General features: G+C 35.8%; 2 protein-coding genes across 11 annotated transcripts in view; one reads left to right on the top strand and one right to left on the bottom strand.

Annotated features, from left to right (window-relative positions):
* Nucleotides 1–5,883, top strand: part of IRAG2 (inositol 1,4,5-triphosphate receptor associated 2) — a 92,302-nt gene extending 86,419 nt beyond the window's left edge. For all 3 annotated transcript variants that reach the window (XM_004310955.4, XM_019936409.3, XM_019936411.3), the window contains 5 exons: nucleotides 1,628–1,690; nucleotides 1,808–1,857; nucleotides 2,155–2,256; nucleotides 4,372–4,479; nucleotides 5,358–5,883. In XM_004310955.4, the coding sequence (XP_004311003.4) occupies nucleotides 1,628–1,690; nucleotides 1,808–1,857; nucleotides 2,155–2,256; nucleotides 4,372–4,479; nucleotides 5,358–5,601 (567 nt within the window). In that variant the 3' untranslated portion in view covers nucleotides 5,602–5,883. The remainder of the gene's footprint in view (nucleotides 1–1,627; nucleotides 1,691–1,807; nucleotides 1,858–2,154; nucleotides 2,257–4,371; nucleotides 4,480–5,357) is intronic.
* Nucleotides 5,836–13,991, bottom strand: part of DNAI7 (dynein axonemal intermediate chain 7) — a 74,535-nt gene continuing 66,379 nt past the window's right edge. For all 8 annotated transcript variants that reach the window (XM_019936392.3, XM_073788958.1, XM_073788956.1 and 5 more), the window contains 4 exons: nucleotides 11,058–11,272; nucleotides 9,495–9,662; nucleotides 7,415–7,528; nucleotides 5,836–6,373 (listed from right to left, as the gene is read on the bottom strand). In XM_019936392.3, coding sequence (XP_019791951.2) covers nucleotides 6,095–6,373; nucleotides 7,415–7,528; nucleotides 9,495–9,662; nucleotides 11,058–11,272 — 776 coding nt within the window. In that variant the 3' untranslated portion in view covers nucleotides 5,836–6,094. The remainder of the gene's footprint in view (nucleotides 6,374–7,414; nucleotides 7,529–9,494; nucleotides 9,663–11,057; nucleotides 11,273–13,991) is intronic.

Genomic DNA, 13,991 nt, shown 5'->3' with positions numbered 1-13,991 from the left:
TCGTAAAACAACAGTGATTTTAATTCATATATATGTGTTATGTATATATACATGTGTGTTTATATATGTACGCTTTTGTACTTCTTGCAATATTTGTACATCAATTAAGTTTGCCTGGCAGCGAGAGGAAAGCCAGTATAACGATAGTTTCTCTCTCATGTGAAACTAAAGTTGGGAATAAGCAGTCCCACAGCTTCACAAAATCCCAGTCCCCGTCTCTCTTGCCGAGTCATCGACCTCAGCACTTTGCTTCCATCTCATAGTCTAAGATAGCTTTGTCATTTCTGGGTACCAAGTCCTGGTCATTATGTTGAGTCCTGCTCCAAGAAAAAGGAAGAAGTGAGAACAGGTGTTCTCTCTACCTCTGAAGACACTTCCTAGAAGTCCCAGATAACATTTCCCTTTTCATTCTTTGTTGGAAATAAGATGAAAACAGCTTTTATTCTGGAGGCTGTATGCCTAACTAAAAATTAGTGGGGTTTGTTACTAAGTAGAAGGGGAAAACGGGATATTGAAAGTCAACCAGCAGTTTCTGTCAGTTTGAAAATCAAGATTTCACTGAATTTTTGAGCAAGGGACTTTAAAATCATTCCATCCAAATCTTTTTCACAGATGAGGAAATTAACTTTCACAGAAGTTAAGTGATTAGTTATGATCCTGTAGTGACAGAATCATGATTAGAACCCAGGATTTTGGACCACAATTTGATATTTTTGATGTTCAACTAACCTATAAAAATAAATTAGAAATGGTGGCTTAAGAAAAGTATTCACATAAAACTTCTTCAGTTTATTTCCTGAAGTTCTACTTATTTAAATGTGAAGAGCCACAAAATATAACATTCTCCTGTACAAATCTGAAGGCTGAGGTATAAACACATCCATTCATTATAATGTCATACTCATCCTTAAATGTATTAAATGGAAAAAATGAAACCATGAAAAAAAATCCCTAAAATAGGTGCATATTTATCTCCTCTTGAGTTGGGGAAAACCGTTCCAAGCATAAAAGAAATGATAGCAAAAGAGGGGAAGAGATGAGGGACTTCCCTGGCGGTCCAGTGTTTAAGATTCCACGCTTCCATTGCAGGCGGCACGGGTTCGATCCCTGGTCAGAGAACTAAGATCCTGCATGCCACATGATGTGGCCAAAAACCAAACCCAACCAAACCAAAGATAACAAAAAAAAAAAAAAAAAAAAAGGAGAGAGAGAGAGAAAGAGATGAAAAGGTTTGGCTACATTAACAATAAAAAAATTCTGCCAAGAAATATCATTAACAAAATTAATATAGGCAAAAATCATAAACAGGTGGTTCTCAGAGCAGATACATACAGGGTTATTTGGCATAGGAAAACAGTGTTCAGTGTTACTGGAAACCTAAACAGAAAGCCTTATGTTCCTTACTTGATTGGCAAAAATTATCCATTGTTGGAGAAGGTAGAATATAAATTGGCAGAATATTTCTGGAAGGCAATTTGGCCATAACAAAATCCTTGAAAATATGTCTCCTGTTTAACTCATCAGTGATCAAGTACATGGATGTGTACATTCAAGAATACCCATCAGTGTTTCTTACAAGGATAAACATTGAGAATTTTCTAAGTGTACATTTTCCCCCTTTGGGTAGCCATCTTCTCTTCGAAGAGTGACCATTGCCTCTTTGCCCAGAAATATTGGAAATGCAGGAATGGTAAGCAAATCCCTAAGTGTTCTTAGTTAAAAGCAAATTTATTTCTATGTGACAGAAATATAAATTTACTACACTAAATTCATATTTTATTATTTCCTTAACATCTGAACTTTAAAGGTGGCTGGGATGGAAAGTAATGACCGATTCAGTAGGAGGTCAAGCAGTTGGTAAGTGTAATTTTCTGGTTGCTCTTTGGGAACCTTACTGTTTTATAACTGGGCTAAAGTAAATGTCTGAAATAAGTGATACAGTAACATTTGATTTGTATGGAGTATACGCAGAATAATTACAAAAACTGGCATATGTTCATGAAATTATTTCTTATGAAATAAGCATTATATGAATATGCCAAGAAAAAAAATAAGAATGTATCATTTTTGTATTGATTTAGGTAGTGGGAAATAAATTGGTAATGGCTACAGAAGTATTTGATTTGACAAGTGGCTATAATCATCTTTATTTAGGCGTATTTTGGGGTCAAAGCAGAGTGAACACCGTCCCTCATTACATCGATTTATTAGCACCTATTCCTGGGCAGATGCTGAAGAAGAAAAATGTGAACTGAAGTAGGTGAAGCTTGATGTGTTTATTAACCTGATGTGCCGGGCATAAATAGTGGGGATCAGTTTTATTCTGTGGAGATGAGGTCAATGCTGCATCATCAAAAAGATCATTCATTGTTTAAGACTTTTGTGAACTATAAAGTACTATATAAATGTTACTTGCTAATACATTCACTCTCATAGCACTCAGTACTTCAAGGTTTGAGGTCTTAAGTTAGAAAAGAACCTGGAATTTGCCAGATATGTGAAGAGAAGTTTTTTCCTGTATAGGTTTCTTGTCATCAGGGGGAAAGGTCAACAAAGAGCCACAGAAATAAAATTTTCATCTACTTGGATGAATTATTTACAACATATAATGTAATATGTAATATATGCGCATTATATATACATGTCTTCCCTTTAAGTAAATGAAGACGAGGGGAAACATAAAACTCTACATTGCTATCTCTAGCAAGTTAAACAAATAAAATATACTCCTATAATGAAAGGTAGAGGGCAAGAGGGAGGGAGAAGAAGAAATGCTGCCCCTAAATCCTTGGGTGACATTGGACAAACTGCTTAGCATTATTTGGTCTCAGTTTCCTCGTCTGTAGAGATCTTAATGAAATGATTTTATGTTGATTTTATAACACGTTCATTGCGTGCCTGTTATGTGAGACACACTACGCTCAAGCTTAAGAGGTATAAAGATGAAAAAGACATAGTTCCTACCCTCAAAGCCTTTACTTTTTCCTTAAATAATCCTGGGAGTCTAATTGCATGTACTGAACTCTTTTTAGATTTAGAGTTAACATAATGGATATTTTCTAATCTGGGTAAAAAAAAATCAAGAGTTTCCTTGAAAAGATTATAATCTATTTTTAAATTTTTGTCAGTATGGTATGATTTCTACTGCAAAGTTTTCGCAAACGAAGACTGAAACCTTGAAAATCCTACAAGAATTCTGGCTTTTGGGCTTTGTTGCCTTTAAAAACCAAACTAAAATCTATCACATGCATTCCCTGTAGGTGTTTGACTGAAAAACAAAAAAACTTTGAGACACAATTCCCTTTGGCAGTTGTGAGGGGATTGTAAGTTTGGGATTTCAATATTCAAATCCAACTAGGGACTCATCAGTGAACATGAAACATGGAACATGAACATGAAACAAGTTTTGTTCAGGTAACGGACCCCTCTTTAGATAATATGATTTTATCTAAATACAGTCAACCCATTTGCTACTTCCCAGCTCACTGACCACTAATAGTTTATTTTAGGTAGTTTTATACCAAACATATCTTCATAAACATGTTTAAAAGTATTAAGATTTTTTAGAGAAAGAAGAAATGACACTTTGACGTTATTCCACTTTAGCACTGCTCAAAAAACCTACAGAAAAAAGAGTAAAATCAATTGTTAATGAGAAAAATTTTATGATACGTTGAATGAAAAATACACGGAGAAATATAGCATCCACATTTGCTTTTTAAAGTGTAGTTACTAATACACACACAGACACACACACACGCACATGCTGAGAAGGAAAATCACAGTAACAACAGTGGTTAATTATGAGTGGTGAGAATTGACTAACTTACACATGTTCTTTGTAAATCTCCCCTTTTTATTTGTTCTTTGGCTAGCATCCCAATTTTCTACAACAAACATTTGCTATTTTTCTAAATACAGAAAGTTACTTTAAAAAATTAAATTCCTGGGCTTCCCTGGCGGCGCAGTGGTTGAGAGTCCGCCTGCCGATGCAGGGGACACGGGTTTGTGCCCCAGTCCGGGAAGATCCCACGTGCCGCGGAGCGGCTGGGCCCGTGAGCCATGGCCGCTGAGCCTGCGCATCCGGAGCCTGTGCTCTGCAACAGGAGAGGCCACAACAGTGAGAGGCCCGCATAACGCAAAAAAAAAAAAAAAAAAAAGAAAGAAAGAAAAGAAAATTGAATTCCTATAAATGGTTAAAAATATAAAGTTGGTGATTTGACTTTTAGAATTACTATTTATCAAATCTTTCTAAAGCAAAACGAATATCTGCAAGCTTCCTTAGTAATACAGGAAAATTTAGCAGTATCTTATAAATGATAATAGCACATTATCCATAGTTTAATATTTAAAAACAATATTTATTTACAGAACTAAAGATGACTCAGAACCACCTGAAGAAGAAACAGTAGAAAGGACAAGAAAGCCAAGTCTTTCTGAAAAGAAAAATAATCCATCAAAATGGGATGTCTTTTCAATGTAAGTTGTCTACTTGCTAAATGATACCATTTTGGTGGAATGGGGAAAGGTAAGGCAGAGTTAGCAGAATTAATCTTAATCAAATTACTTTACTAAAAGACCTTTCAAAATGTTAAACTTAAGATGAATAACAAACTCCATATGGTGTTTAACAATTATCCCTGAACCTATGAACTACAAGAGGCAGGTGAGTTCGCAGTGTTAAGAACTTTGCCTTGGAACCAGATGGCCCAGGCTTGAATTAGCTCTCTGACTCTGTGTGACCTGGGCAAGTTCATCCATTTTTGAGCACTGATTTCTTCACCTGTAAAATAGAGATGATAATAGTACCTATGTCTTTGCTGTCATGAGTAAATGAATTAGCACATGTAAAACACATAGTTAACTATTTCAAAGACTTATATGATGCTGTAATCTTTTTTGGTGGGTGTTTCTAAAAGGAATTTTAGGGTTTCAGTACAGCAAAAGTCCAGGGTATGGTGAGAAATAAGTGACATGTTTATAAGTACATATATCTTGCTCTACCCAATGAATAACATTATTTCTTCTACCCCAGGAATATAAATTGCCTTACCTGATCGAAAAAATGAACTTAATACTCAAATGTACTTGTTAGGAGTTAAGTAATGCCTAAATCACATAATTTTCAGATTCTTACCTTAGCACATCATTTCTTTAATTCTAAAAATTATAAGGGGTGTGGGGAGCAGATTGTGGCCAAAGCCAAGAGGCTAGATCATACTATGTAGCTTATTATGAGGGGGTGTTGGTGGAATTACGCAGGGCAGACGCATGACTTGATTATTGTTGACAAAAGGAGTGTTTCTAATAACAGATTATTGTGATTACCACATGCTGACTTTGTGTTTTCCTTGTAGTTATAACACAATAGCTTCCTGGGCAACAAATCTCAAGACTTCCATCAGAGAGGCCGGTAAGGCACTCTGGCTTTCTGTCGCGTTCATTGTACTATTCGCGGCATTGATGAGCTTCTTCACAGGCCGATTTTTCCAGAAGTCTGTGGATGCTGCTCCCACACAGGACGGGGACTCCTGGATGTCTCTAGAACATATCTTGTGGCCATTTACCAGACTCCAACACAATGGGCCACCGCCAGTGTGACTGCAGCACATCCTAATGTGCTAATGCTAATCTTGATTTTTAATGTTTCAGTATCTGAACTTTGTAAATTAGTAGCTTTTAGCTGGGAAATTATAGCATGGAACCAGAGGTTCTCAGAATGACTGTAAGATATTTTATATTCCCTCTTTTTGTGATTACCTTCCTAACTAAAATACAATGGGGAGGAAGCCCACCTATATGATTTTTTTTAATGAGCTTTTTGAGGAGGAGATATTATTGTTTGTTAAAATTTATTGAAATAAAGAACCATTCAAATTTTCATACAGTGAATGTTGGAAGTCTCAGTAGGTCACATATGCATAAGGAAAAAAACCCTAATTCTTAGAAAGTAAAATTTGAGTGTAAAATGCTGATTAGATCATTTTAACAGCCTATTTGGCATATATCCACTCATTACACTTTATTGTAGAAATACCGGATTTTTCTCCAAGTTGCTTCATTCTTCATATTGAATAAAATTTATCAGTGGGGATTAAGAATAGCTGAGTAATCTAGTTGAGAGTAGCATGTGGCATACAGAGTCAACAAACTGGCAGCTGGAACACCTAACTTTCTTCATTGCTTCTTTAGAAGCAAAATCCTTAACCATGTGATATAAAGTAGAATGAAACTCAGTTTCTTCTTTAAGGGCTTCAGAGAATGCATCACTGGATTCATTGATTTTGAGGCTTTGTGCCCTGTCACCATTAAACATTAAAAGGGTCCAATTAGGATTCTGAATGGGTTCTTCTTTAGGAAGGTGTTCCCTCACCTAAAGAAAAAGAAAGAAAAATATGTTAATAGTTCCTCTTTTATTGGGTATTTTGACAGTAGAGTATTTTATTTGAAGGGCTCAGTTGAGTTCCCTGAATTGCTAAGATAAAAAGAAACAGTCTTAATGTCCCATTTTTTTTAAAGCATGAAACTGTTTATATCTTGGTGTTTATGGAACTTATCAAAATGTATTAATTCCTTAAAAATATTTATTGAATGGCTTCAAGTGTCAGGTACTCTTCTAGGTGCTGGGGATAAAACAACAACAAAGAAAAAATAACTAAACGTATTAATAAGTAACAACTGCAACAATAAAAACCTTGTCTTCAAGGAGCTTATATTGTAATAGGAGAAACACACAATAAACAAGATAAATAAATATGGTGGCTCATTTATGCTAAAATATTCATCAGTCATCGTGTAGAATATGATAAGATACATTCTTTATCAGGCAGTAGGAAATGTGGCAGAAAGTTAAACTGGAGGCCTAACCCTCTCAGAGGAGAAAGTCTGTGAATCATAGATGATATATTCACGTGAAAGGCTGACATTTGTTCTTCAGTTGATGTAAAGAGAGATAAGGTCTCTAAGCCTGAAATCAAGAGCATTTGATACCATAATGGACAATGAAAGTATAACCTTTACATCGTTTGGTTTTATTTATTTATTTTTTTTGTGCGGTACTTGGGCCTCTCACTGTTGTGGCCTCTCCTGTTGCAGAGCACAGGCTCTGGACGCGCAGGCTCAGCGGCCATAGCTCACGGGCCCAGCCGCTCCGCGGCATGTGGGATCTTCCCGGACCGGGGCACGAACCTGCGTCCCCTGCATCGGCAGGCGGACTCTCAACCACTGCGCCACCAGGGAAGCCCTGGTTTTATATTTTTGACAAAATTAAAGAAAATGAAGTTGTAAAACTCCATTTTGAATGTTAATCTTTTTCACCTTTTTAAAAGGAGAAACCATGGTCTACATTCATTTAGCTTTTGAGTATCTTCTTTTGGAGCACAAAATAGTTTAATGGGGTTTTTGCATACTATACCTGAAATACAACTTTGTCAGAATTGCATACTGTATTCCACTTGCTCCAACCAAACGCAAAAGCAGAACTTAACAGGGCCATTTGTCGATAAGCTTTCACTTCTACCAAAGGAAGCTGTCAATATACAAACAAATAATAGAGTTGATCGTAGAGCCTCTCTAGTCTCCCTTCCATCCTTGGCCCCCTACAGTCTGGTCTGGTCTCAACACAGATCCATTTAAATGTAAGTCAGCTGAAGTTAATCAGACAGAGAAGACAAATATCATATGATATCACTTATAAGTGGAATCTAAAAAAATGGTACAAATGAACTTACTTACCAAACAGAAATAGAATCACAGATGTAGAAAACAAAATTATGGTTAACAAGGGAGGAAAAGTGGGGGGGGATAAACTGGGAGATTGGGATTGACATATACATACTACTATATATAAAATAGACAACTAATAAGGACCTACTGTACAGCACAGGGAACTCTACTCAATACTCTGTAATGGCCTATATGGAAAAAGAATCTAAAACAGAGTGAATATATGGATATATGTATAACTGACTCACTTTGCTGTAGAGCAGAAACACAACATTGTAAATCAACTATAATCGAATAAAAATTTTAAAAAACTATTAAAAAATAAATTAAAATTCAAATATTAAAAAAATAAAATAAAATGTAAGATTACATGACTTCTTCTTTCTCAAAACGGGGCAATGGCTTCCCTTTTCAGAGTAGAATCCAAAGTCCTAACAATGCTCCACAAGGGCCTCTGTGGTCTGACATCCCCCATACACCCCATTATCTCTCTGACCTTATCCCCTGTTCTTCTCCCTTTGCTCTCTCGGCACCCCGGCCTCCTTGCTGTCCCTCCCATCCTCAAGCACATCAGGCCACACCCTCTGGGCTCTTTCCCCAGGTCTTCTCTCCACCTGGAAGCTGATATCCTTCCAGAGATATCAGCTTGGCTAAATTCCCCACCTTGAAGCGTTGCTCAAATCTTGTCTCCTTATTGAACCCCTCTCCGCCTACACCCTATTTGGTATTGTAACTTTCCTTTTCCATACCACTTAGCACCTTTTGACATATAAGATAATTTTGTTTATTATGTTTGTTGTTTATTTTTGCCTCCCTCAACTAGAATGTAAGCTCCACAAGGGCAGGGACCTGTGTTTTATTCACTGTTTCCTAAGCATCTAAAACAATGTCTAGAATATAGGTGTTCAGAAAAAAAAAGTCTTGAGTATAATATTCTGAAAAGATGACTAGTATATGACATTCAGCATTTGTAGAGTAACTGGCAATTTGAGTTACTAAAACTAAGGTTGGTTTTTTTTCCCTACGCATATATGTATGCACTCTTATTGACAGGATTATTTTCAAGTGTTGTGTCTACCTATATTGCCATTTTCTGGTATATTATAAACTTGTTCTTGAGTATAGAACTCTTCTGCCCAAAACACCTTTCATGATTAGAAGCCACTCTGTCTCCATTCATGCATCATAAATATTTGCTAAACATCTACTGTATTCTAGGAATAGGCTTGGTGCTAGAAGAATCAAAGCTGATTAAGAAACGGCCACACCCCTCAAGGAGCTCGCAGTTTAACATGGAAGGATCTCATTTAACTAAACTTATGCGTCATATGAAGCTGTACGTAGACAGGGAGGCTCTGTCGAGAAATAGAAGGAAGTGGGTTTGGTGGTCCTTGTATGTCTGATTTTGCCTGACTTATCATATTTGGGAAACTGCTGAGTCATTTACTCTTTTAAGAAATCTTACATGTATCCAGTCTGGAAGGAGAAAGAAAGCATAGGAAATGCGAAGTTGCTCAGACTCTACCTTTGCACTAAACTGACCAGCTGTGGTTACGCTCCATGTGTCACTATGAAGATCATACAATAGATTATTAAATTTGAGAGAACCCTGGATTTCTGGTCATGCTATTTATTCCTTCCTTTCTAACTATAATCTTATATAAGTGAATATAGAAAACCATTGGTGTACCTTAAGATTTATATAAAATTTAATACTTGCTAACATTCTAAATGTCCAGCACATCAAATTTGGAAAGATTCACTCTTACCTTATAGTTTATAACAACATAAAAGTGAGAGTGTCCAGTAGGGAAGATATTCAGTCCAGCTTCTTTCAAAGCAATAATGAAAGAAACAGGAGTCATCCACTTTTCTTCCAAAATAGAGGAGTGCTTTTGGTTATTTAGTTTGATGGACGCTAACATGCAGAGGTTTTCCTAGTTTCAATAAGAAAAAAGAAGCGTTTATACAAGTTAAAGAAACTATTACCTCATTATCATTTTAGGTCCAGCTGTTTTAGGTTCTTTACACTATTAAAACAAAATCCTACATTAAAAAGAATGCAGGACAGATATGTTTTAGGCCTGACCCAAAAGCTCCACTGCAAAGTCTCCACGTTACCTTAAGCAGTTTATCAACTCTTCTTGGGCTCATCTGAGCAATCCAGGGACTGAACTGAAGGATCTCTCAGGTCTCCTACTTTATAAATTATGATCTATGAATACTACATGTGTTCATATTGATATATAATAGCTATTTGACAGCAATCATGTTGCAACTTTTAAGGATCATAATTTTTTATACATATATAATAAAATTTTAACATAATAATGCAAAATTATTATCCAGTTTTAAAGTTTGCAAAGTGGCGGGACTTCCCTGGCGGTCCAGTGGTTAAGACTTCATGCTCCCAATGCAGGGGTCCCGGGTTCAATCCCTGGTCAGGGAACTAAGATCCCACATGCTGCAACTACTGAGCCCTCATGCTCTAGAGCCCACGTGCTGCAACTAGAGAGCCTGTGCACCAAACTACTGAAACTGCCTCAATGAAGACCCAGCATGGCCACAGTAAATAAATAAATAAATTTATTTATTTTAAAAAACATCTGCGAAGTGGCAATTTGAAGGTGTACAGAGTTCACATCTCTCATCTGACTTTAAAAGCCAAATTTGATGATATTCTAGCCTTCCTGCCACAGTCATAAGGAATTTCAGGTTATCTCTTTTTTTCTTTCTCTCTCTCTTTTTAAAACAACTTTCATGAGGTGTATCTTACATATCATAAAATTCACCCAAGTGCACAGTCCAGTGATTTTTTTGGGTAACTTTACTGAGTGGTGCAACTATCACCATAAGTCAGTTTTACAGCATTTTCATTCCTCCAATGAAATCCCTTATGTCCATTTACAGTTAATCCTCATTCCCACCCTCAGCCTCAGGCAACCACTAAATCTACTTTTTGTGTAATCTCTGAGTGACGAGCAATGGAGGCACTCAAAAGGGATTTCAAATGGCTAGGTGGTAAGATCAGGAAGCCTCTTTAGAGTGGATCAAAAACTCTGAAAGTCATACTGCAACCAGGCTTATATCTTCACCAATTGTTCTATTCCTAGTAACTTTAGGGTACAAATTTGTACTTTACTTATTACATGGTATTTCCTATCTATTTAATTTATATTTCATTTAGAAATTACAGTTCAAGGTATATTGTAAATAGATTTATGAAAGACACATTTCAATATGTAAATCAGCAGTGATTGATTGCTTTGACACACTTACAGTCATCAAACAGATTTAGCTCTTTGACATGACTTGCTATAACAGCAGTTTACCTTAATTTGTATTTGAATCTCAGTAAATACTGTAGTCACAGTCAGAAGTACTTTATTCACATCAAGTGGTCTTAGCTCCCATGACTGGTATGGCATATTAACATGAGCATCTTGAATCAAGGTAACAGGGCCAAAAGTGTCCAGGCTGAATGTTATAAGTCTGTCTTCCGATTTGTAAGATACATTGCTGATGCCATCAGTTTTCCAGTGTTTACCTTTATAATTAGGAAGAATGTGGCATTAGTTCCATTTTTTCCTCTGCAAAAATAAGAATGAAACCACTCCCATAACTGCAATATGTATAAATTGATTTTTCACATTTAGAATAGAATCTCCACAAAAAGCCAGCTTTGCTGGGAGTTTCTTCCTGTCTACAGGATCAAGTCCAAACTCCTCAGCACAGCTGTGAGACCTTTAGAATGAAGCTCTGATTCTGATTTCCGGCTTCCTCCTTTGCCACTTCTCAGACCTCTTTCCAGCCACACCTTTTCTTCTTCTGCAACAACATCATATACCTCTGAGCCTCTGCACATGCCGTTCTTTCTTCCTAGAGGACCCTTCCTTTATCTCTTAGAGAAACTCTCTTCATCTTTCTTTTTAAACAACTTTAAAATTCACCTGTCTTGAGTATGCGATTATTTTTAGTAAATTTAGCGAGCTGTACGACCATCATCACCATCCAGTTTTATTCAGTTTTAGAACATTATTATCCTCCAAATAAGATCTCTTATGTCCGTTTATAGTTAATTCCCATCCCCATCACCAGCCCCAAGCAACTACTAATATACTTCCTGTCTCTAAAGATTTGCCTTTTCTGGACTTTTCATTAAATACAATCATATAATAGGTGGTATTCTGTGTCTCTTACAACTCAATAATAAAACACAACCCAACTTAAAAATGGGCAAAAGATTTGCATAAACATTTCATCAAAGAAGATATACAAAAGTATAGTAAATACATTAAAAAAGATGCTCAACATTACCGGTCATTGGGGAAATACAAATTAAAACCACAAACTACCATTTCACACCCACTAGAGTGGCTATAATCAAAAAAACAGATAATAACAAATGTTGGCAAGGATGTGGAGAAATGGGAAACCTCGTATCTTGCTGGTACAGCTACTTTGAAAAACAATTTGGCAAGTTTCTTAAATAGGTAAGCATCAATTTACCATTCAACCCAGCAATTCCACTTCTAGGGATATACCCAAGAGGAATGAAGACATATGTCCACATGAGACTTACATGTGAAAGTTCTCTTAGTCTCTTAAGGGCCTGTTCAATATTCCACCCTAGGAGAAGCCTTCCGTAACTCTCCAGATGGGACCCAGCCACTGTTCTGCTCCTTAGCTCTTCTATTATATAGCACCTTACTACATTGTATTATGATTATTTTCCCTCTCTGCCTCTCCTACAACTTTGAAAACTCCTGGAAGAAGGAACTATGTCTCATTTACCTCTATCTTTCTTATTGTTTAGCATATTTATGGAACAAATGAATGAATCATTATCTTTCTAGAACACCCTCTTCATTCCCACTTGGCTTTCTCCTCTTCTCACATGGAGGGTTTCACTGACTATTTTGGAGTCTCAAATTCAATATAATAAATACGATTATATTGGAAAACTAAGTTCTTTATAATTCCTCCTTTTGTTTTTACATTAACAAAATTATTTTAATTTTTAAACGTAAAAATGAAGTATTGCCTATAAATAAATTCTTCAACTTTCTAGTATTCCCTGGCAAAAAAAGTTTCCCCATGGTTTAAAAATTACTGGAGTTGTAGATTACTGTCGTATAATTACTGTAGTTAGAGTCAATTTTTACATATTGTATTTCCCTGAATCATGTGGGATAATTTACCTTGTCTAATCCTAATTGAGTATGAATAAATTTTAATGTGATAAATATTTTGGAACATTATCATTAAAGGAAAGGAAAAGTGAAGCCTCTAAAAGCAACATAAAAGGAAAAAATTACCTAATGTTCATTTTGATATACTTTATGGTTTAATGTATTGATAAAAATATACTGTTTTTAATACATAAATTATTTCTAGAATAAATAATGTCTTGTGGCTATGTCTATACAAGCAAAAATATGGAGTAGTGTAGCAACCATGAAAAAGTTTAAAGTACAAAATATTCTCTAAATTCTCTGCCCCCCATTAACTAAATAAAGTAATAGCTCTGTGCTTTAGTGATCTTATCTGTTCTAAACCTATCGTCTAGTATGTAAACCCTTTCACAAATAAATAGATGGATGTAGAATAACTCACCTACACTAAAAACAAAGCTATTCGGCTTTCATCTAAGAGCCCCAAAATGTGCATACATTAATTCACAAGACCGAGGCCTTTCAAAGTTTAGCCTGCCAACCCCAAATAAGGTAGCTGCTAATGACTGGTGAATTATTAGCTTGTATTTCTGTTAGTACTTCTGATTTCATTGATATTTATTTAACATTTTGAATAAGCAATAACTTCCCGTGATTCGTCAGAAGTTATAAAGAGGCATACAGTGGCTAGTTTTCCTCTTTCTCAGGTTTCCCATTTGCCCACTCCACATCCTCAGTACCTGGCTGTAATAAGCTTTGCAACTTATAAATCATTAGCATTAAAATAATCAAATTTTAATCACTCCAGTGTGAATTATTTGGCCATTTCAAGAGAGAGTAGGCTTTTCATTTGTTTGTTTTTGATTTGCTATGCTATCTTGATATTTTTGTTCATTTCCTTCTTTTTTAAAACGTAATTGTATAAACATAAAGACATTTCTCAGAGAATATGGCAGATATAAACACTTCAGCAACTAATAGTTATAAAAAACTCCAACCCCTATTCTTTTCCATCAAGAGCAAACAAAAACAAAGACCCTAGAATTGGCAGAGAAATATGTAAGATTAGAAACTCAGTTTACACGCTGCATT

The sequence above is a fragment of the Tursiops truncatus genome, chromosome 11 (genome assembly GCF_011762595.2).
Source record: "Tursiops truncatus isolate mTurTru1 chromosome 11, mTurTru1.mat.Y, whole genome shotgun sequence".
Classification (NCBI taxonomy): Eukaryota; Metazoa; Chordata; class Mammalia; order Artiodactyla; family Delphinidae; genus Tursiops; species Tursiops truncatus.
Note: the sequence above shows the minus strand (reverse complement) of the source record. Positions and strands in the feature narration are given on the sequence as shown.